This window comes from Branchiostoma belcheri, unplaced genomic scaffold, assembly GCF_001625305.1.
Source record: "Branchiostoma belcheri isolate BF01 breed outbred unplaced genomic scaffold, Haploidv18h27 scaffold88, whole genome shotgun sequence".
Taxonomy (NCBI): Eukaryota; Metazoa; Chordata; class Leptocardii; order Amphioxiformes; family Branchiostomatidae; genus Branchiostoma; species Branchiostoma belcheri.
This window is the reverse complement of record NW_017804553.1, coordinates 50,162-74,803: the sequence shown is the minus strand read 5'-3', so window position 1 is coordinate 74,803 and position 24,642 is coordinate 50,162. Positions and strand designations below refer to the sequence as shown.

Sequence of the window (24,642 nt, the reverse complement as noted above, 5' to 3'; positions counted from 1 at the left end):
GTTCGTTGGCCCGCTCAGCCAATCACCGTTCGCATTTTAGATTTAATCGGGCAAATCGGCCAATCAGAGCGCAGCATCTAAATTAGCGTCTAGTTTGAACTTGTCGATTTCCAAAATGGCTGCTGTGGAGGACGCGTTGATCAAGAAGTTGGAAGATCTTGGAGAAAAGAGAGCCAGAGGGAAGAAGTTGCACGAATGGACGAAGAAGGAGGCGGCGGAGGTGTTATGTCACCTGTTTTCGCTGTACGATTCGAGCTGGACGTGGGACGTCCGCTCCCAAAGTGATGTGAAGAACGGGAAGACGATCGCGAGGTGAGCTTGTTTTTTTAGCGTAGCGTGGGGTCACAAGTGTTAAATTAATTATACCTAGAGAGATCATTGACTCTGAACTGAACCAAGTGAGAAACTGAGCACCTAGAGACCACGTCTAGCGACATAATAGACGTTAAACAAGGACAACAACAACAACAACAACAAGTTTTGCATGAGCTTTTGTTGTTGTGCAGAAGAAGTGAAGACAGTATACCCATTTCTATTTCAGACAAATCTAGTTCAACAACAAATAGATATGTTTGTACATAAGCTGATGATTTATGATTTGATGGTGTATCAGTTTTCTATAAAATCGTTACCCCATAATTTCTTAGCTTTGGTGGCACTTGAAGTTTGTTTTCTTTACAATCTCATGCTGTTTTTGTATATCAATCATAATTCATCTTCAAGGGTTAATTATGTAGGATGCAAGTTATACTTATTTTTTGTGTTATAATATATAACATGCTTCTTAACACAATATGATAGAAACTTGATCACAAATCATAGAAGTAACAAAAAAGTATACTAATACATGTAGATTACCTAGTACCTGTTCAACCTCTCCAACCCCGGGCCCCCCATTAATTTCATTTTTAATGGTCCATGCTGCACAGGTACCTCCGCCTGATGGACATAGGTTACCTCATGAAGCAGCCCTCTGACCTTGACCCTGCCAAGCACAAGCTGGGGAGGATCATGGGAGCAGTTCTGGAGAAGCTGGAGTCTCGTCTGGGCGCCTCGCTGTACCAGAAACAACGACAGGCCGTGAAGCACCGGCGCCTGCAGGAGTTACAGCAGCGCAGGCGACACTACAGCAGCGAGTGTGAGACGGACAAGGAGAACTCACCTGCAAAACAGGTGTGTGGTGTGTGCATGTTTGTGTGTATATTTGTGTGACTGTGATAGTTTATGTGTGTGCATGTGTTTGCCTGTGTGTGTTTGTGTGTGTGTGTGTCACCATCACGTGTTTGTGCGCATACTGAGTATGTAGAAAGCTACATGTACTGTCAATGTAATAATTCTTTTACTAGTTTTAGCTACAACAGTCTCAACAGATGATGATTACAACAAAAAAAGATACTTTAGTTTTTTCTTGGTTATTTGGCATAACATGCCAACAGCAGTTCGGAATTGAGCATGTGTCACTCAAATGCCATGAAATAGGTGGGTTATGTCAGCTGTTGCTTTTTTTTTTTCAAATTTGCTAATAAGATTTCGTCTTCTCCATACAGAACAAGCCTGTGGTCACCACCAGCAGTACTCCAAGCAAAAGCAGCAAGCCCCTGTCTAAAGACACAGCCAAACCGACTCACTCTGTTAGTGAGTCAAAGCCGACAGTCAAAAGAGCTGGAGAAACACCACTGAACACAAAACAGTTGAAGCTTGTGGGGGTGAGTATCACTCTATGGGCTTGCTGAAGGTTTTTCGTTGCATACCTTTGTGTGGACTAATACAATGTACTATTGCAGTGCTGCATTGTATCTTTTTACATTTTAATAAAGTTAGATTTTGTATTTGCAAACTCATTCAGGGTACTCCGCTTCAAAGAGGTTCAGCGTTTCGAGGCAAAGAAATACCCAGAAGCCCACCTGATGGCCAAACAGACGAGATTCTACAACCCCCCGAGGCCCAGAGTCTTACTCCCAATGTCACAAGGGAGAAGAAACCTCCAGCAGTGATCATGAGGAAGGTACAGGAGCCCAAAGTCACGCCCGAGGGGGAGACATGGAACAGGGCAAACGAGATCTTGAAGAAAGACAGACGGGACAGCGAGACGCCGACCGGAAGGAGGAAAACACGCACACCTCGTAGCGCCCGGAGGGGAACCTACACTTTGAGCTCTGCTCCTCTTGGTGTGGAACCAGAGGCAACCCCAGTAAGCATCCCCCAGGGATCAGAGATACCACGGTCTCCATACGTCCCTGATGCAACTCACTGTTCACATGCAAACCTACAGAGGCCAACGATATCCCCCGAGGATGACAGCAAAGAGAGGGCTGCAAGTAACATGTATACAGGTGTTACGTCAGCCAGAATAGACTCAGAAGTGACATATAACCTGTCCAACAAGGTGAACAAAGACATTGACACAAGTTGTGCTGACACAGAGGGTCAACAGGAGAAGAGGAGGAGTCTAGAAGATGAGAAGTGGAGAAAGCTGGTGGCACAAAGTCCCCCAGTACAGGGAAGCAGGGGCCAGAGGGACTCTGTGGTGATACGGTTAGAGGAAGAACTGGATATGGCTGTTGACTGTAAAGAGGACAACAGGTAAGGAAACAGGTGTAATACCATGAAGACTCTGATGTCAACTACAGTGATGTGATGTTGGTGATATGAAAGAAAAAAGGCTTATGTGTGGCAGTGTTTCATGATTTGAATAGATGTGAAGTTATACTAGTAATATACTTGCTTATAGTACTATATACTGATATCATTTGTCACCTTTTGTAGATACCCTCCTGGAGTTCCTGGTTTTCCTTCTGCTGGTACGTCACTACATCCATCTATAAGACTGGAAGAATCAGGTCAGTTCAACTACTAGTATGTTAAACATGTTATGAAAAATGCAACATTACACACACTATTCATTTACCTCAACAGATGATTGTTATTTTGAACTGCATCAGCTAAGCAATCTCTGTTGGTTTTAGTTAAAATCATCATGCCTTTTTTTCTGCAAGCAGCTATGGTTTACGTGGAGGGTCTGTTAGGTGGATAAGTTACTGATCATAATTTGTATGATTTGATATTCCAGAGAGAACGGTTGCCTGGGGACCCAAGGTGCAGCATACTGCAGACATCCAGACAGAAGCTGAAGACAAGGAGAACTCTCAAGCTCAGGCAAATGTACCCAAGAGAAGGAACCTGCAGGTGTGGGGAAACACTTTACATCATTGGTCAAAGTAGACAAATCGTTGTAAATTTTTATCCCAAGTGTCCATTGAAAATCACCAAGGTGGTCTCCTGGCTAGATAAAGAATAGATGAAGTGAAATAGTAAAAAACACGTAATTGCTGTTCAAGATGAAAGGTGCAACCACATTTTTTAACCTTTTAACACACTGAAGTAGCCATTTGGCTACCTATTCTCTTTTGTTTACTGGGCTAGACAGCAGTTGTTTTTTAATCAGTTAGATTTACCCATAAGTATAACTTAAACTATAAGTCAACTTCTAATGCATTCTTCCACTTTCTTGTTGGTCCCAGGAGGAAATGATATCCTTCAGTGGGTTCAAGTCTCTGGCTGAGAGGAACAGATGCACACCTATGAGGAAAACCAAACCAGACATGCAGCCACCATCAGTAAGCTGACCTGTTTTTATTTAAAAAAAAACATTTACATTAATGGACCTTTGCTATATATTGCTATACATTGAATGTTTGAGTACTAGCTTTATAGGGCTTCAAACATTTACAAGGCCTCAAATATTTGTAAATAATGCATAATTGTATACATGTGTACACAGTTTGAAGTTTGGAGAATGGCCTGGGAATAAAATACATTGAGAAGAATTTTTCTCAAAGCTTGTACATGTATTAAACTTCTTGCCCTGTTTGATTATTTTCACTAGTCTGTCAGTAAGCCCAAGCCCAACTTAACGACAGCTGACCTGCCTTCCATGCTGGCAAAGATGACCATAACAGCAACCCCCAGGACAAAACAGCTCAATGCCGCCGGCCTTCCAAGCTTCGCTGCAGCCACCCCCATCGGCAAGCAGCAGTTGTCTTTTGGAACGCCAAGTTTGAGGGCTACTCCTATGGCTAAAGCTACTCCACTGGCTAAAGCTACTCCACTGGCTAAAGCCACTCCACTGGCAAGAGCCACACCCCTGGCTAAGGCTACTCCTCTAGGGCTCAGTAGACAACGTGGTACATCTGCTGAGAACACCATCACTAACTTTGGCTCGGCCCTCAGAGGAAATGCTTGTGAGAATAGAGCTTCAAACAGGTGAGAAAATAACTTGTTTTTCTGTGTCCTTGGAATTTTTTTGGGTTAACTTATAGGGCAAATAAACAGTTGTTCTTTTGAACCTTTTTGCTTGTTTTTGTATGTTTAAGAGTTGTTTGTTTTTGTATGTTTAAGAGTTGTTCTGTGTTGTGACAGGGAGAAGGAAAGACCTACAAGGGGCCCTTTCATCAAGCAGTCGCTGTTTCCATCATCAGAGGTAAAGCAGAATATTATTTATACCAGTGTATTGAGGGAGAAAAACAAGCACAATCAATTTAAACAAACGTAGAAAACAGCAGTAGTACCTGATTGTGGGACTTGACACTCTACTGACTGTGAATATTGGTCCACAGGAATAAAGTGAGTCATCCCAAAAGCTGATTCCTGTCAAAAGCAACATTTTTTCTCAATGATGATACAGATGTAGATTCCTACCCTCAACCTGTCTGTGTCTCAGATCCCCTCTGGCTTTACATTGATTGGTGCATACATAAGGTGTTTAGTGCAGGGTAAAACACATCTGTCATCCAGCAAAAACAACTAGGGTACCCTCACTACCCTCAAAATAACCCCTCTCCCAATCAAAGCATATTTCATCTTAGAACATATCATTTTACAAATTGTAGGGATGATCCTAATGAGATTGGGTCAGGAGGGGTGATTGTGGGGAAGAGGAAGGGAAGTGTGAAGGTATGACGGGTTGGAATTTCTGGTAAATTCCAGGGAAGTTTGGCACAACTTGGGTGACCTGTCTGACTTCTTGTCAAAACAAACCCTGTGTTGTCTGGTCGGAGCCATCTGGAGTCATGGTCACAAATTACTTCTCAGCTGACTCTTCTGTGCTGCCAGGGTTATTTTGACATCACCACCCTGCAGCTATTTTGTACAGCAAGGATTGTGGATGTCTGTTAAGTCATTGGAGTGTGTTGTACTAAAATGTAACTTTTTGTGTGGAGATCTGAGTGTTAACTGCAAGTTTTGTACTGTTACAAAAATCAGGTGGTTTCCCTCAATGTCAATTGTTTGCCTTTAAGTAGTTTTTACATGTACTGAGATATCTGTTTCATATTGAAAAATCTTTTTTGTTATATGTGACATAATGTCTGTTTTGTACCTGAAATCTAGCCAAAAGAAATAATAAGTGGGGTGTTTCAGTCAGTGTGATGTACTTCCTGCCTTCCCATTTGCCCAAATATGGGCAGGAATCCTGGGCATGCCAAATAAGGTCATGAGTCAGGTTCAGGTTTGGCAGTAGACATGTCAATTTACCAAGTGATATGCTGGGATATGCCGTCATGGGTTTAGGAATTCTAATCTATTGTTTTTCTGGAAAGTGATTCGTTTGGATTGGAGCCATAAAACTTTTCTCACGCTTTTATATTCTAATCTTTTGGCAATTGCAAATTTTCTAACTCACTGATTTTTCAGTGATTGTTCACTCCAATTATTAAAACATTTTTCTCAGCAAATATCCACAATCAAACCACCTATATCTCATAAAAGTTCTGTAGCTGTAAACAATGTTTATTAGGTTCTGGACGAATTTGACAGAACACCGTAAGTTTCCATGTCAAGCTCAAAGCCTTTACATCAGATTCACATCCAGCCCTATACTTTAAAGCTGTCACATACAGCTTATGTCATCGTGCCCTCTACAACATGCATGGCGACACTTCTCACAACCTTTGCTCCTTTAATCGTACCTTACGGACCCGCCCGGACAGGTAATTAACAGTGCGTGTGTCTGGGTTTGTTGTAGAATGAAGCTCAGCTGTCCACCACCTCGGGGAAGGACAGACCCAGTGCTGCCATCACGTCTCTCTCTCGGGACCTCAAGTTCTGTCATCTCAAGAAACGGGTGGAGCTCCAGAGAAGACACGAGGCCATCTTGAAGAAGTTTGACCTCTGAACCTTCAGGTTCTCAACATGTATAGCACATAGTCGCCCAACATAGTCGTTTGTAATGTCTCTTATTTCATACTGGTGACCAAAAAGGCATGTTGGGTTTATAAACAGTACTGGTAGGAATTCTCTAGAACTTGTGTAAAAAATCTTACCTGTATATGATCCCCTATAATCTGAAGTGTCATCTTTTATGTTGACCAATTGAGACTTTGCTATATAGATATAAATATGCACATATGTTTTGCCAATAGTAGACCAAAAAGTAAAAGGTACCATTATAGTTTTTGTAATTTCATATACTTTTGGCCACATTGATGTCAGATACTGAATGGAAACTTTTGGCTTGGATCATGCGACTACTTTCCTGTTTTGAAGCTCAAACCCTTGTTGGATCTGTGCCACTTTCAATAAGGAGCTCATTCTTACCTGCCAAGATGCTCTAAAGATAATCTTAGTTGAAGCCCGTGCACAAGTGAAGTGGCTTAATAAGCAAAATACCACAAACCAAGAAATAGTCTGATGTTCTAAGCACAATTGTCAGTGACTGTAGCTCAAACGCCAGTGATCAGAGGCATTCTTCTGTCTAGTGGTGTAGAAAGCATGCAGACATATAAACAGATGTTTCCAGGCCACCAGACTATGTCACTCTTATACGTACAGTCGAAACTACTGAAACTAGAGGTCTTTGTCGAGGAATTAGTAATCCACTGCTTCTGTGACATACTTTGTGTTGGAAATTATGGTTCCACCTTGCTCCAGAACGACACAAATGAAGCTTTCAAGCTATGAAAATTGAACATACATGTAGAACTTGTGTAGATGTAGATCTTTGACTCTGTAGTATTGCAAACAATAGTCATGTACATCAAATAGTGGATATGTATGTATCGATATGGATGTAACTTTATTGAATTTCTACGTGTAGCTGTAGTTTGTCATTGTTTGCTTTATTGTAATGTGAAATGTTTGATCATTATCGATGAATACAGAAATTGTTTTGAATAATAAACCAAAAGAGGTTTCTTAGCCTGTTTTGTGAAAACAAAGTTGTATGTATGTTTGTATTATGTATGATTATCTATAAGATGTCATATTGTTTAGAATCTTTATAGTGTGAACTTGTTTGTACAAGTGACCACCTCTACATTAGGACCACCTGCCCAATGCAACCACTCTACTTTTTCCCATTGACACAAGCATAAACAATCCAGCCAATAGTGTCCACCTGTCCATGTAGACCAGATTTTATTGAGTAGTTTTCTTGGGTGGTTTTGACTATGCCTCTAACAGTCTTGGTCAAACCTTCCTCAAGTGACCGGGCAAGACAAAGGTCATGTCTTCCAAGGAATTCTCCACATCTTGCCAAGACATTCCTTAGCACGTCATGCCTCAAGGAGTGACTACCCTTGGCAAATACAGGCATTCCTTCCTCCATGGACCATTGCCAGACCTACTACCCTGTACCCTACATGGTGATGTTTGTGCTAAGTTTGGGCAGAGCTGCAAAGTGTGTTCATCTTGTTAATCTCCAAGCAGATGTAGGATCCAGCCCAGTCTGTGTATTTTTTTCAGCATTCTGTGTATTTTGTAGTAGTGTATGAATGATGTCACCCCAAAGCATAAGATTAAGAGACCTGAAGGTAGACTTTTTACTAAAAGAAGTTACTAGTAAATTGAATTTTATTTTATTTGATTGTTTTCTAAGCCAATTTCAACTTCTCCAGAAATGGTATTCAGTAGATTTTAAGTGCTGTTTTCACCAATTCTTTCGGGACTGGCACAGACCAAGAAAGTACTAATGTGCAGTTTGGAAAAATCAATTCAACTATTCCAGCTCGAAATGCTAGTACATTTGTACATTACAATGTATTCATAAATTCTGAGTATACTTCATCCATAGAGTTTCTGTTAAAAGTAGTTAAATTTATTGTCAATACTTTCAATTTCATACTTTTCAGAAATGGTATTCCGTAGATGATTTCAAGTCCTGATTCCCGAAATGCCATCAACATTCAACCAAACACTTCATCTGCAGCATTTCAACTTTGTTCTCCTTCATGTAACTTGTCGTCTCACACCAAAGTTGAGCCCTGACTGGTTGGCAAACTTGTTGCTCCCCATCTGCAGGCTGACCTCTTTCCTGCCCTCCATCAGTTGTTCTTCCGTGAACAGCCGGATGTTTTCCTCTGAAGGCTTCGGTCCAAATATGGGTCCGTAGTAGTCTGGCTTTGTTTGGCACTACATACACATGGTTCACAGGAATGTCAGGATAGCTTAAAAGAATTCTACAGTCAGTAAATAAAATCTTCAACCATCTCCATCTTGCCTGACCCATAACCAATTCAAATTTTGCCAAACGGCCACCTTAGCAGTAGCCTGGATACCATCCTGGTTAGTTTACATCCGCTCCCACAGTCACTGTGGTTGGTGGTAGCGACTGTGGCAGTGGACTTAAACTAACCAGGATGGTACCCAGGCTACCTTAGCAGGCTGAAGGTTAAAAGAATTACAGTCAGTAAATGATACACACACAGTCAGTATATGGGTAGAATGGATTTATTGTTATGTTTAGTGATGAACAGCTTCTGATCTATGTTCCCTGTAAAGGACAAGATTACTCAGTTCCTCAGTATCTAATGACAGCCTTTTGCTTTGCATACTCAAAGTACAAAATGTAAGCTTCATATCAGTGCATTGTTCAGCAACAAAGAAAATTCAGGATTCAGGGGTTACAAGTTTGTTCCAAAGCACCCATGAAGAACATTAACATGTTCCACAGCATAAGCCGTCTTAGTTCAATGTTATGAAAACATATGCTTCAAATGCATCATTCAGTGGCAAAGGCATGCCTTCTATACAGTTAGTTCTTTACGACCTTAAGAAAAATGATCTAGATCTTGAGGATATGTCTGGTTCTGGCAAGCAAGTGTACTTTTAACAAAATCCTCACATACTGATAGTGTTATACAGTAAAACAAGTTTTAAACCTAGTCTTATACATTATTGGAATGGGCAATCAGATAGTTCTCTAACAAACATGAAACTCAAAAATCAAATTAAAGCTTAACCATCAACTTTTGATTCTTCTATACTGAATGGACAGCAAGTACAGTTATGGTTTCCTTTGCATTCCAGGTGAGTTAGCGCTTGTGTCATTCCTGGTTAGTTTACATGTGCCGAGTGAGTCCGAAGTTCTGGCCAGCTTGCGTTGCGCCCTTGTTACTGCCGTACTGGAGACTGATCACAGCTTCTCCCTGTCTCAGCTGTTCCTCCGAGAACTCACGCTCGTTCCTGGCCGCTTGCCTGGGCCCGATGATGGGTCCATCGTACCCCGGTTTAGTCTGGGCCTGGAGGTGTTAGGATTTCATGCAAGCATGGTTATATCTCAGCACTCAACCTGTTTTAGAAATATTAATTGTTTTCAAATCTTATTCATCATGATCAATTAGATATGAAAAAGCATTGGAAGTTACTTTTTGGTATAAAGTGGTTACAATATGATCATCAAGTATTACTATCATGTCATTCTACAAGCAGATATATGTTTTCCTGTTTGTTTATTGTGTATCTTACAAATGGTTATCTCCAAGCAGATCCTAGGGTGGCAAAAGACAGTTTCAAATTGGCCAGGCAATATCCATTGGCCAGATAGGGTCCATACCTCCTTGGTTGGCGTATGGACCCTCTCTCTCTTTTGCCACCCTAGGATCTGCTTGGAGATTAACAATGGTGCATTTTCACTGGATATTGAGTGCTGTAAGACATAAAAAAGAACTTGTAAAAGCTACATTAAGGCCGTAGTGTTGGTTGAAATCTGATGTCATAACTTACCACACGACCCATTGCGAAGAAACACTGTGTGACCGCGGGGATGTTTCGCCTCTCGTACAGGTCCACGGTCTGGAACAGGTCCGAGGCAGGCACACCGTAACCCTGGACAGCCGTCAGGAAGTTCCCTATGTTCTCCATCTGTAACAAGCACACATGATTAAAAATTTTCACATCTCTGTGAACTTGTGAATTCCTTGTTTTATCAGAGTCATTGTGAATTTTTCACTGATTCAGCTGCCTGACATTCAATACTTCAATTCCTCAAATTTACCAGTCACTTCCTCCCAGCCGACAGGGAGACAATTTTGTTCAATTCGACCTTCCTGTCAGTCTACAGGTACACCATATCCCCATCAGTTTCTGAGACTACACTGTATTCAAATACATATAGCTATGGACATACAAGTAAACAAACATATTGAAATGGAAACCTTTGTACTCTGTTTCTCTCTCTTTGTTATATATTTGGCTGCAACATTATCAGACATGTATAATTATCCAAAGACTAACCAAGGGACAGTTCATGTGATGTGTATTTTGGACAGGACACAGACCTGTTTGAAAGGCATCTTCTGTGCATTGATCCTCTTGACTGAGCCAGGAACCAGCACATTGATGAGCCTATAGAGCAAACACAGCTTTGTTAGAACAATGACGTTACATCTTGTTGAAGCTCCTCAGTGGTTAGAACCATGCCAGATGGTCTAAGGTACTTCACATTTCACGGAATGTTGACAGATCTCCTTCTTCTTCTTAGTTCCTCTAACAACCCCGTAAGGGGTATCGCTGAGGGGGGGGGGGGAGGTGCGCGGACCTCATGGCAGGGAGGCCCGAAAGGCCTCCACAGATTGTGCCTGTATGGCCTGGGCAGGTAAACTGTTCCACTCTCGTATCGAGCGTGGGAAAAATGAGAATTTGAAACAGTCTTTCGTTGCAGGAATAATATTGTATTTAAAGGCGTGGCTACCTCTGGTGCGCCGCTGTGCAGGAATAAGATATTGTTCTGAGGGTATGCGCATGTGACCGTGAGTTATTTTGAACATTGTAGTCAGCCGTGCCTCTCTTCTTCTGTTGGCGAGAGTGGGCCATTGGAGATCTTTTTCAACCTAACACTCTTCTTCTTGTACTACGATGTACTCATGGTTTTATACATTATGTACATGTTGTATTCCCTTCTAGTTCTTCTGATATTAAATCCGCGAAGCTGAACTTACTTGCACAGGATGACCCCGTCCTTCAGGGCGTCCTCATAAGCCACGCCCTCCGGAAACTTCTCACCAATCAGCTCTTCGATCCAGGCCTGGGCCTCCGCCTCTTTCTGGGGGTCCCTCTTCCCCGCAATCTGGGAAGGGGTGGAAGGGATCGCTCGGTTAAAAAACTGGCACTAACATGGCTTGTACGTGTATATTTACTAGTAGATTGTAAAATGACCATACAAGACAGCTCTCAGTAACGTTGCTTTCAATCACAGATCGTTTAGGTTACTACACTAGACCGACTCTACAACAAAAACGACTCATTGCTTTGTATAATTTCTTCGTGCCTCTTCATCTTCTCAACTTCCCGTGCCCATGTATATGCTTTGTTTTCAAGGCTTTGGCAGTTTCTGAAAATAGAGATATATTGTACATGTAGTTGCGAAGTTTGCTAGATCAACATTCCTGCGATGGGAAGCATTGAGGCAGATTTCACTTCACTTCCGACTGCGGAATTTGAAAATGCCATGTTTGCTATTAAAAAATTCAGTCTCGAGTAGCTATTGTAATTCACTAAGATGCTATCTCCATATTGTTTCCGTTATACAATTACAGCCAAGACGTCTGGAGAAAGAATTGAAACCTACTAACCCTTTGAACAGGAAACATGTGCTAACATGTTTTCTTGTCGATTTGAATTAAAATTCCAGACCCACCAAATGTTACAAATGCTATCAAATATCTTCTCCCAAACGTTAGCGCACATTATTGCATCCAATTCTACCCTTGTAGTTTCAACCACCACTGTGTAATCTGTGACAACTCTTTTAACAGTACATTCCATACGATGTGCGTCACATGGCAGGTTTAAGTTCAGGTTCAAAGTGTCAGTCAGCATTAGAAATACGAGCAAAGTTGAGAGACATTTTCCGTTACGTACTCAAAGGCGAGGGACGTTCCAAATATAGTAGCACAGGAAGTAAAGATAACAACTTCCAGAATACTGAAGGTTAATTGTAGACGCTGAAACAGTTTTATAGTTTTTACTGCATCGTGTATAGCAATAGATAAACAAGATGGCATTTTATGGGTAAACTTTTCAACAGCTTATCAATCACTCGGAGGATTGATTTTAATGATACGTGTAATTTTGCAGCTCTGTTTAGGGATAAGTTATCACAGATCCACGTAAGTACAAGATAAGCCGAGCTGCCGGGAAACCAAATATTTACACGGCGTAGCAGTCCGGGGGAGTCGGGATCACAGATAACACGGTCAGATGTTGTAAACATGCAGCAGTCATAGCAGCCAAGACTGATGGCTTCATTATAGCGCTTGAAGTAAGGCAGAGGAGTTGGTAGGGTTCAGGATTATGTCATTAGCAAGGACACTCTTTGGCCTCAGACACCGTGCGAAAATAATAAACTATCTTACTACTGGATTCTATTTCTTTTGAAAGAAAAGACGGGAATTTCAATGACTTGTTAGATTATTTGAAACATTTAAATTTTCAATTACCGGCCGAATGTAGACTCATCTTTGCAAAGAAACTCCTGAGGATGTCTGTACTTAAAAAAACGTTTAGAACTCCAGCAAACCTTTCCGTGGTACACAAAGAGAGCTTGGAACATTTGAAACATTTTTGAGAATAGTAGGACAAACTTAAAGATGCTAGTATCCTACACAGAGGAACGTAACGTTACGCATTCAAGATTGCTTTGCCTGCTAAAGAAATGTTTGTTCAACTTGTATGTCTTCTATTACATACCATATTTCCTACAACAATCACTGAAAGGTTTGTTACCAAATAGTAGCAGACTAGTTTGGCTTCTGTCCAAATATGATCCAAGGCATTTGGACAGGTCGGGACAAACAGATCGGTGTGTTCTAGCCCTGACCAGTTGTGTGGTCTCACTCACTACCCTGTCATTGGCCTGACGTTTCCTTCTGTTCTCGCGACAGTTATTTAAAGATCAGCTGACACACCGAGAGTAATCGAAAACAGGTTACCGTACGTTCAAGCACGCAAAGCGTTGGCCTTGGTCCCAGTTGTCGGGTTGGATACTTTCAGAGACCGGTCGGAGCTCTCCCAAACTGCAGTTTCTTACCTTTGCGGCAATGGTGGCGTTCAATCCTGACGGTCTAGCACGGAAGGACATCGTTGGATCCACCTGTCACTGGCTCAAGTCCCACCCCGCGACAAGCCTTCTCTTAGCATCAATCCTGAGCTCTATACCGGTACAATTACATAAAACACCGGCACGGCTGCCCCTCCGCGAGTTAACCCGAGACACTAGTAATGTATACACCTTCAGGTAGAGTTGCAAAGGTTCGCGCTTATTGGTTGGCGCGGGGACACATGTACGTCAGAGGACATACCACAGACTGAGCCCGAATTTCCGTCTCCTTAGCTCGCGGTACCTAGTCTTACTCTCAGGGGAACGCACCTTTCTAACCCGCACCGGTAAGAATCTCACTTTTCCGTTAAGCACAACACTAGGCGATTGTTATCAGCTCAGCTCAAAGTTCTACATACACCGACATGGTGGTTTTATTTGGGTTGTTGCGACTGTAAGCTATACAGCTACATCGTAGAAATGGGCCATCAATCAAGCAGCACAGGTTTAGATCGTCTTGCTACTTTCTACAAGTCGTCAAGGAAAATTGACACTGACGTAAACATCAACACAGACGCGTCAGATTTGGATCACAAGTCAAGGAAGAAAAAAAAGTTAACGCCCTGACGGAGTGAGGCACCTTAGCAAAGAAGTACATCAAAGAAACAATGATAGTCACACACCTTTTGAGCAACCTTAGCGCTCAGTCCGTACGTCGGTCCTTGGTTCATCTTTTTCGTTAGGGAAGAATTCCGGCGATGGCTTTAAGAAGAAAGACGGCTTAGCTGTGTAAGTGCGCGGTGGCGTCTTCTACTGCAGTGGAGTAAGTCCGCAAAGGCTGCAAATGATCCGCCTTTTATGGCTCCTCCCTTTCTGCCAATATCGTCTTTGCACACGACATGGTCCAAGTGTGCTCAAGTCGAGAAACTTTTAAGAAACGGTCGCGCCATTGGTCGAGACCCCACAGGCTGGACTTATAAGTCGAAGGAGGGGAGGGGAGAGATCTTAAGTGTAAATACGCATTCCGCAAGTGACGTCTTGGAAGACGTGCGAACATCCGCTGTTTCGTGACGTCACAGGTTGTCGCCAGACCGCGGGACGTGTTGGAGAGAGAAGTCAGATGCTGCGGACTGGAACATTCCACCGACAGACACGCGTTTATTTGAACATCACACGTGCCTATATACATGTACCGTGGTCTGGTCTGGGGAGGCACCGATCACGGAAATTCGCGGGATGGAAGTCTCTAGAAAGCCCCCAAAAAATGGGAAAATGATGTTCATAGTGTTTGGGCTAAAAAATAAACTTAATCTTGATTCGCAACGGTGCAAAATTAGAGTTGAACGAATTTTAAGTCATGTGGTATGGGGAGGCATCGATCACGGAAATTCGGGTGATGGAAGTCTCTAGAAAGCCAAAAAATGGGGAAATGATGTTCATAGTGTTTGGGCTGAAAAATAAACTTAATCTTGATTCGCAACGGTGCAAAATTAGAGTTGAACGCATTTTAAGTCATGTGGTATGGGGAGGCATCGATCACGGAAAGTCGGGGGATGGAAGTCTCTAGAAAGCCGCCTCAAAGAGTCACAAACTGGAGAAGGTCGTCAATCATGGTGTTTGGGCTGAAAAGTTAACTTAATCTGGATTGAGCAACGGCAAACATATTTCATGGGAGGGTTCTTAGAGTTGAATGAATTTTTTTGTCATTACAAGTTTTTGTGTTAAACTTTAATGTAGACTTCTTTTCCAAGCCTTAGACGAAAAATAGATAGGCTTTTGATATTTGAAAAAAAAGAAGTGACATCTATTCTGAATTTAAGGAATAGGTTATGGCTTTTATAAAATTTCAGAAGCGACTATTTCTTTACACTAGACATGACTAAATCAAACGTTGAGCTTCTTTCAAGGCCTGAATTCTCCATCTCCAATGAGACAAAACAAGTCTGATTCTAACTTAGATTTGGCACAGACCTTAAATATCACGTCTTGTCTTTTCTTGTCAAAATATGAAGGTCAAATGTAAAAATATCAACTTGAAGACTACTGGTATTTGCTACGTGCCCATCCCTTCCGACCAACCCTCTTGTGACTTTGGCTGAAGGAGTAAAAACCACTTAACATTCCCGAGGCTTGCAAAGAAGATTACGCCGAGTGAAAGGTCATTTTCACGGTACACTTCTAAAACCGTACTCACAGAGCCGCCGTTTGTTGTCCTTTGCCGTAAATCTAGGCTGATCTTATTGAGTTATAGACAGAGGTTTTCGAGACTGGAAATGAGTTGCTGAGAAATGTTACTGTCTTCCTCATCACAAAATTGGATATTAAAAAATTGCTTTGATGATAGTCTTAGCTATAGAATTAGAGTTTTCTCATCTCCTATACATGTATTCCTTCACATACAAGAAGCCAAGTTTTCTGCCGTTCATTTCAAATGATAGCCTGAGTACCCGGATGGTATCCAGGCTATTGAGAGTATCAGTCAAAAGGAAAACCACTGCCAGGCGGAACCTAGCTTTTCACACCTTCAAACTAAAACCAGCGATTCCACAGGTAGAAAGTGGATCCAAAGGGTTGATCACGGTGACCATATATGGTAGCGTGTAGCTGGCTTGTGGTGTTTGTACCTCAACCTTTCACGGATGAGTTCAGTGTTAGCCGCTTGCGTAAGTTCTGAGTAAGACCAGAAGCACGAAGGTATACTAGTACGTATTCAGCGGAAAAAGAGCTTGTCTGTAAATGGTCAAATTCTGTTCTGAAGCAGTAATTGTGCCATATCAAATAGAGGGAACGTTTAGAGTGCAATCCGAAGTGTTTGCAGAGTTTCTGGATTATTCCCTACAATACTCATGATACACGTAGTGCCAGCATCATCAAGTCCCCGCTGACTCGAACTCGAATCCAACACCCTCTTTCGGTGTTGAATGGAACTACAGACGTACAGACGTATGTTGTAGCTACAGACGTAAATGTTGAAGCTTGCTAAATTACCCCTCACCCTCGAGTACGTATAGTTTCAGCACTGAACTCAACACAGAGGCAAAGAGTGGCTAACTGAAACTGTGGACTGTTCAATCCATGACAACGATAGAATGCCCTTTGTGCAACGAAACCCAGAAAAGCCCGCGTCTACTTTTTATCAAATTAAACATTATCTAAAAGCATGATTCATCGATGAGTGTTGAGCTAACTTTGTTTGTATCAAAACAAAATCCTTGCCAATCGACACTGGAAACCCGGAGTGCATGTATGCGTGTTGTTTTGAGTCACAAAATCTGCGATGCGAACAGATTGCACATATTATAGACTAATCCGGGTTGAACAAAAACACGCCGCTTTCGACTATAGTTTGGGGTAAACAGAATAAACAGATCTAGAAACACTGCAACGCATAAACCAATATTTAAATGTAGAGCTGTACTTCATTTTCAATTTTGGAAAGGCATACTCACAAGTCGTCTATCTTATAAACAGGGTTTCTAAACCAACCAAGAAACTACTACTACAACTAAACCAAATGCAGTGAAAAGAAAACCTATACTACGTACGTAAAGGTAATCCGGGTGCTTACCTTTTCAAAGTACGCCCGGGTAACTCTCACGTGATCGACGTCCAGAGCAATAATGAAAATGAAAGTTGTTTCTACTGTTACACAAAAAAAGTCCAGCTCAGTTCAGATTATTTTGGTACACTCACTCGACCAGTTTTCCCAACACCCAAAACACAATAATGTCAATGGACCTTTTCAGGTAGATAGAAACACCGTAGTGTTATACGAGTATGAACACCTAGCATGGCGTTTAAATACCGAGATGCGGCTTTTTTTGTCAATCAGACGTATTTCACCTGGCTTTGAACAAGCACGGCCCATTCATACACCGACAACAGGTAAGAAGGTCTTGAATTACAATTTCTCAAACACGATTTTAAGTTTGCAGTGTCGAACAAACTAGCCTTGGTGTTAACCGAGAGCGAAGACTACAGAGAAATGACATCGATGTATAAAAATTACTATAGATAATATTAATAATTTCTATCGTGCTTTCTGTGGTTAAGATTACGTTCGATTGTCCAGATCTAGAGCAGCGACTAAGATTCTTCACAGTCGTTGTAGCAAGTGCAGACTTTTGTGTTGAAAGTATATAGCGTTAAGTGCTTTGTGTATTTGTGTGCTATACTAATTTTAATCGAAAAGTTTAATGTCCGATGCACGCAGTTACTTGTTACATTTTACTTACCTTGCGCCCTCCTCTTAATTATAATGAAATAAAGGGCTGGCCTAGGTGCACTTCAACGAGTCATCTTGTATATATTTGTATATTGAAATAAAGATGATTTTAACCCGGCGACTCCGTAGCAGGCTTATAGAACTGGGGGTTTGGTGGTCTTCGGCGGTTTTCTGATTAGCCCAGTTCTAAATGGGGGTAATTCAACCAGGCCGGCTACGTTGTCCATATGCAATCAGAAAATAGCGCATAAAATCTCCCAAAGACCATGACCCCCCCCCCAAACCCTCAGTTTTTGGCATGCTATGGAGGCTACCATACTATTTCGTTTTAAAGAATGAAAATGAATTAGCAATACTAAGTTACTAAACATTGGCTCATGATTTCAAATCACATATATAAGAGGGCAGGTGTGCGTCGTGGGCGATTCCTGGAACCAAAAATATGTTTCTGCGAAAAATACAACCCCTTAATTGGTTTATTCCAGTGATGCCGGCATGTTGGTGTGTCCAAAAGTAAGATGGCATTTACATAAACTTCACAGGTTCTCAATGTAACATATTCAAGTGGAAGGAGTCGTGACCATATAAAATATGTTTTCATTTACGTTACGAAGTTGCTATTCTACTCAGTTGACTACATGGAAAACAGTATTAATTGGTAACGTTATTGCGCAACAGCCATACTTTGTACAGGGTACAGGGTACAAAGTATGGCATCTACTAACTTAGGCACGTACATGTCAACTACATTTTCATAATGCTAACCTAACTAATACACAAGTGGGCGACTAGTATGAGATAGGTATCAAGTTACACAATCGTTGGAGGAGTTTCTAATATCCATACAGTCTTTAATATATATCCCTATGTATAGCATGTAGGGGTTGTCACAAGTCAATATGTATTTAAATTTGCTTTTCAAGTTCATCGTGGCAAATGCTGGAAAAGTATATGATAGTCTAGTGTATAGTATATTGCGTATATCAATATATTTAGGACACACAATTAGAAAGTAGAAATTGATAATACACTGAATAATATGCCAGAGGAGCCAGCTGGCCATAGAGCTGTTCAGTGTACTCCTATGGCCGACTCACTCCTCTTGCATATAATACTGTCTTTTTGGCCAGTTGGAATTTCCACCATTTTCCCATTTTCCAGAAACAAATTAGACTCTGATAGAGACTAACTCGAAAGAAAAAAAAACACTGCTTGTTCCTTTAGTCTTGAATGTGCAGTGTCACGGCGACTCGACAAAAATGAAATGCCGTCTTGAAGACATAAATATAATCTGACAAGAATGACAGGAAACGGTGACGTCGCGTGTCCATACGTGCGGAAAGGCATGTTTACTCTTCCAGCCGACCGTAACCCCATTTCTACCGAACTCTACGTCCATAACAATTTATGAATGCCTGATGGAGGATATATAATAATAGCAAGAATAAGAATAAAGGACACATTGACGTCACATGTTATTACGTGCGGAAACACATGTCAGGTTGAAATTTACTAGGAAAATCATACCCGGAAGGACTTACATGTGATCTACCACATTTCCTACCTTTTTCCCGGAGTTACAAACTTTCATGGAAGTTTCGAATCATCTTTCTGCTTGATAAGTAATTTTAATGAGTAAATATTGAAAAATCAAAGTATATAGTATTTGGCCTGCGTAGCAAAAATCTAAAGGCAAAAGTTGCAGGACCGTCTGACATGTGGCTGACGTCACATCCGGAAGTATCACTCCCCGTATTTTTGTTTGCACAACTTGACGATTATTACTCTCCAAGCAGAGGTTAGATCGTCCTACCGGTATTTCTAAAGTAACTTGTAGGTGTTAATGTGCACTTCTCTCAGGTGAAAATGAGTATTGTATTGTCCCCTGTGTTGGTCGCGGCATTAATGTAAGTTGAAAAAAACTTGAGTGTGCCGTCACCACGTCTTGTGATTACATGTTGAAATATAAAAAGAAAAAAATGTCCAAGTGCACGTATTGGAAAGCTTACAATATGACTTCCTTTTTCTTGGAGTGACACAAACTAGTAAAGATGCGTTGTCACTTCGTTTTTCACTATTAAGTTTGTATCATATCAACAGTCAGTTGAAGCCTTAGAAGACGGAAAACCTCAAGGAAAAATACACACCCGAAAAAACATTACGTTTCAAAGACTTATACGCCTATTCCCAGTATTGTGTAAACATCAATATATAATAGAAAGGCGTTGACGTATCCTGTATTGTCTCGTCCGATTATCTGGAAAAAATTCTCTCGTGCGGTTTTTGACCGTCAACAACGCCATTGCTGACGAATCGTTATGCATTGCTTGCCGTAAATAAGTAACGGTACATTCAGAACAATCCTAATGTAAGCACTTAGCGGTACATTTATAACACTTCTAAACGACAGGTGGAAAAGCCCTGGCGTAATTGGTTTAAATTTAGCCTTTGGAACTCACTTTGTTCCCACGACAATCTGTAAATAGCCGTGTTGGGATGGACAGCGCTCCGGAAGTGAAGTGCCGATCGCACGGTGACCAAGCAATTGTACTAACCGGCCACGATTTTTCCAGGAACTTGTGACTCTTGCACTTCAGACGCCTGAATAAAACACGGTGAGCGGTGCGTGCAGTTACACAACTTCACGGGACGCAGCTGGCGCGACAAACTTCAGGTAGGGAATCTTCTCTTGCCATCTTCACTTGCCAAGGCTCGTGTGTCTTAGCCTCCACCAGGCTTCAGAATCGACTAGAAAGAGTAGAATTGTCGGCAAAATACTACTTATAGTCAGATAACGTGCCAGGGGAGTTGGTCCGCTAATGGAGTACAGTTTGCCGATCTGAACTGTACTCTTTTAGCGGACCAACTTCCAAGGCATGTTGCCGACTATTTGGCCAATTTCGTCTCTTTTTTAGTCCCTTTGTTCTGAAGCCAGGTACAGCCTACGTGTGCCTACGTAGTTACAGTTTACGCGAATTTGGATCCAACATATATAAAGTGCATATGTGAACCAAGCACTCGTTGTCAGGGTGTTTTGTGACACCATTCCGTACCGTAATATATGTTAGCTGTTTAATGGTCTGGACCAACTCTACTGTCCAGTATTCTAGTGTAAAACGTTGTTGAAATCGGCTACAGGATAGCCATAATTGGTAGAAGGAATTACGGTCCTTGCCTTGGAGAACAATTCACTCTAGATCTACCGCTGGAAGCGATTCGTAGCCCTCCGCCTGTGGCCCTATTTGACCAATTTCTGATAGAGACAAGCCGTGTATTTCGTAATACGTTTCAACAGAGTGAGACTGTGACAGTTACAGCTGGTGTGCGGCTTCGTAGACGCCTGTGTCCGTTTTATGAAAGTAAAGGCTTATGCGAAAAGGAAAACCTTTAATTTCTGCAGGCCATTTCAGTAACTTAGCTGGGAGTCACCTAGCAATTTTTATATAAAAAAAAGTACTGTACTGTGTACTGCGCCATTTCTGCAAGTCCTGCAACCGGACTATCTTATTTAGTTGAAACTTTAGAATTCTTCAGAAACCCTTCTTGTAGGTTGAAGGCTGTACATTTGTCTTCGTTTCCTTTTGTGTGTAACACATACTATTTTCAATTCTGTAGGCCAATAAATCATATAATTGTTCTTATTACAAGTTTGGTAGCATGAGTGCCATCCTATTTAGTTTACCTGGGCTTCCATGCTCGCTCCAGCAGATTCGTCAAAACAGTTTATTTTTGGCGCCAGTAGTACGGAAATGTACAAGATTTCTTCTAGAGCAGTCATGATGACTTTGCCCAGCTGTTGTTTTCCATACCATTAATCATTTACTCAATTTCGGGCATAGTGCGGGTGCGAGGGTATTACACAAGCAGGGCAGTTTCAGTGTGGTGTACTTTATATGTATGTTCACTACGTACCGGTGATAATAATTGAACTTTTATACCTTTTGCGTACCAATCTTTTTGTCCGTCTTTTAGTGGCCTTCCTCATGATTTTTTTATACTCAGAACTCAGAACACTATCGTTTAGAAACAAAACCAAACAAAGAAGTATAGTAAAGGTGAAGATATTGTACAGCACAAAGATCGGACTCAGCAGTCTTCTGGTTTTCTTTAATACAGACTTCGACTGGTGGAAAATGCAATGAGTTCCGACTTTATGTTGGAAATGGTTCAACCCTTTTCGGAAATATACAGACACAGATGCACTTTTGTGCTAAGACTATCTTATCTACCGGATATAACCACGCTTTCCGCACGAGGGAGCAAAACCTAGGATCGAGCATTGCGTCACCGGATATGGAGCCGGGGAATATCCACCCGGAGGTACATGTAGACTTGACTACCCATGGGTGACTACCCACTGATCTTCATCAGATAAAGCGTCAAAGATAAAAGTTGTTTGAGGCGTGCGTGGTTCCTTTGCTACAGATATTTTAAAAGCTGTACGAGGCAATGCGCGTCACCCCCTCCCCCCCAAGAAGAACAGCAATGATAAAAGTGCTGCAGGTGTGGAAGACGCTCTTTCCAAGTAGTCTCTACCAGACTAACTATAGGAGAATATTTGCCAGGGGAGTTTGGTCGCCTTGTGGGTTTGACTGGCCGCGCAGTTAGAAGAAAGAAACTACTAGTATCTCCCCGCGGCCGGACTCGCCCTTGGCCAATTTTACTCTCTTTTTTTGCCAAATTCTACGATCCGTATTCCCGTAGAAAGGCCTGGCGGAGGCTACTTTCCAATGCTGAACTTAACTGTTTGTCATGTGTGATAAGTCCGTGCATACTTTTATATGGTGTAGCTTAGTCCATTTCATCATGGCTTCACGGTGTTGTCAGTTGTACCTCCGCGGTGTTTTAAAATGAATGTCTATCTTTTAATGTTCCTTACAAAGGAGGGATTGTATTCACAGAATGTCCCTGAACGTTCACACTAGGATAGGACAGACAGTAGATGCTGTGGGTAGACATGTTATGCATGCCCCTCAGATGACATGTGGTGTATGATGACGGTACCGGTATGTTCCGGACTTTGTGCAGACTGCCTCGGATGACGCACGATCCCTGGGCGGGAGGGAGCGAACAGGGGTGACATGAGTTCACGTGTCCCGGGCTGACCCATATAGGAACTGAAACTACCAGGCCGGTGTGAACAGAACAATCGGATGCTACAAAAATTGCTGACCGTCGATGTAGCGAAACACATATGAGCCAGTGATTTCTTGTTCTTTTCTGTCGTAGAAGATATGTCTAATTTGTTACCTCTCCGTCTATCAAGTCTATGTAACTTGTGAAGTTTTCGGGAGGTCTACGGTTAGAAAATTGTTGTTTGTTTGTTTGCCCGCAAATCGTCCATTTCGCCAAGGCAACAGGTATACTGAGTGCAGATAAAGCCTTTGTCGCAAGGGGGCGTAACAGCTATCATGTGCCAACTTTTGAACTCAAGGAACTTGACTGTTCCCCACAAAAATGCACAGTGAACTTCAATGAACCAAAGATCCTCTTGACGCCCCGTCGAAAATCCTTGTAATATGTAGTTCAGTTGTACAAGAACGATGTTGTTTGTTGTGTGTATTACCATTTCATTTTGTCTGTTGCAACAACATGTAAAACGGACATCCTATAATGGACATCCTTATACACCGTGAGTTTGACGTCAAGAGCATATCAAGTGTGGCGCAGTCAGTAGGCGTTCCGCCCACACCCAAGAGGTCGCAAGTTCGAACCCTGCCCATGTCACCGATCTTGTGCCCTTGGGAAAGGCACTTTACACTTCACAGTGGTTTCCTCACTTCAATGGTCTCATTTCACTCAGGTGGAAATGAGTACCTAGCTTCGGGTAGGGACGTCCCTCGGATAGGACGTTAAATGGAGCACTGCACGAAATCAGGTATTTAAGCAGTCTTAAAGCATGCTTAAAGGTTCCGTTTTGGCACTCTTTAAGCAAATTTAAGCCAATCTTTACGCGTGCTTAAATGTTACTTTTAAGCTAGCTTTAAGTTTGTGCGTATAGTGCTTAATGGCACTCTTTTAAGCAACATTTAAGCACCGTAAAGTAAGCTTAAATCTCAATATTTACGGTACATTTAAGCGTCTTAAAGTGTCCGTAAATACAGTGATTTAAGCTTGGTTTAAGCTAGCTTAACTTATCCGTAATGTGCTTAATGGCACTCTTTTAAGCAACATTTAAGCACCGTAAAGTTAGCTTAAATCTTAATGTTTACACTACATTTAAGCGTCTTAAAGTGTCCGTAAATACAGTGATTTAAGCTAGCTTAATTTATCCGTAATGTGCTTAATGGCACTCTTTTAAGCAACATTTAAGCACCGTAAAGTTAGCTTAAATCGTAATGTTTACACTACATTTAAGCGTCTTAAAGGATCCTTAAATGTATAGTGATTTAAGCTAGCTTAATTTATCCGTAAAGGTACTTAATGGCACTTATTTAAGCAACTTTTAAGCACTGTAAAGTAAGCTTAAAAATCGTAATGTTTACGCCACATATAAGCATCTTAAAGCATTCTTAAATTCTGTAATATACGACAAATGGTACGCAAATTTTATTCAGCATTCTTTTTACATGTATTCACATATACATATATGACCTCCTTCGGGCAGCATTCACATATAACAGTCAAAAACAAGAAAGCTGGTTAAAGCTCATTTTTAAAAGGTAATGTACTAGGATAATCACACAAACAGGAAGAAAATCAACAAACTTGTTTTAGCCGCAAAAATATTTTGCAATTACGAAAGCTTACCAATTTGTTGAAAACACATTAAAACTGAAAGTCTGTCTGCACAACATTGCTTGTAGATGTTCAAAATTATCAAGGCAATACTACAATAAAAAGCTGTTGTTCTGTCTGCTCATGCTTGTCTAGATCACCAGCCGGTTCATGTGTAAAAGTCCTTCTGATCCGTTTGCTGATAGCCCCCTTCTGTCTGGGAGGCTCCTCGGACACCTGCCGACGGGTGCCCGACTAGCCTCTACCAGGCTTGGGGAGGCGGTCGGAAAGAGTAGAAATCGGCCAAATAGAGAGATAAGCATGCCAAGGGAGTTTGTCTCAACGGAGAACTCCCTTGGCTTGTCCGTTGAGACAAACTCCCTTGGCA

The 24,642-nt window shown here is 41.6% G+C and overlaps 2 protein-coding genes and 1 pseudogene across 2 annotated transcripts in view; 2 read left to right on the top strand and 1 right to left on the bottom strand.

Annotated features, from left to right (window-relative positions):
• Nucleotides 1-14: 14 nt before the first annotated feature.
• On the top strand, nucleotides 15-7,194 carry LOC109487397 (annotated as a pseudogene).
• Nucleotides 7,195-9,252: 2,058 nt separating this feature from the next.
• Nucleotides 9,253-13,484, bottom strand: LOC109487438 (myophilin-like). Its single transcript, XM_019791433.1, has 5 exons — nucleotides 13,304-13,484; nucleotides 11,214-11,341; nucleotides 10,554-10,620; nucleotides 10,000-10,137; nucleotides 9,253-9,515 (listed from the first exon to the last, which is right to left on the bottom strand). Exons 1-5 carry the CDS (start codon nucleotides 13,352-13,354, stop codon nucleotides 9,336-9,338), a joined length of 564 nt encoding a protein of 187 aa, XP_019646992.1. The 5' UTR covers nucleotides 13,355-13,484; the 3' UTR covers nucleotides 9,253-9,335.
• A 6,628-nt stretch (nucleotides 13,485-20,112) lies between these two features.
• The window catches only part of LOC109487394 (probable ribonuclease ZC3H12C), a 31,237-nt gene continuing 26,707 nt past the window's right edge, over nucleotides 20,113-24,642 (top strand). The window contains exon 1 of the mRNA XM_019791379.1: nucleotides 20,113-20,211. The gene's annotated coding sequence lies outside the window, so the exon portion shown is untranslated. The remainder of the gene's footprint in view (nucleotides 20,212-24,642) is intronic.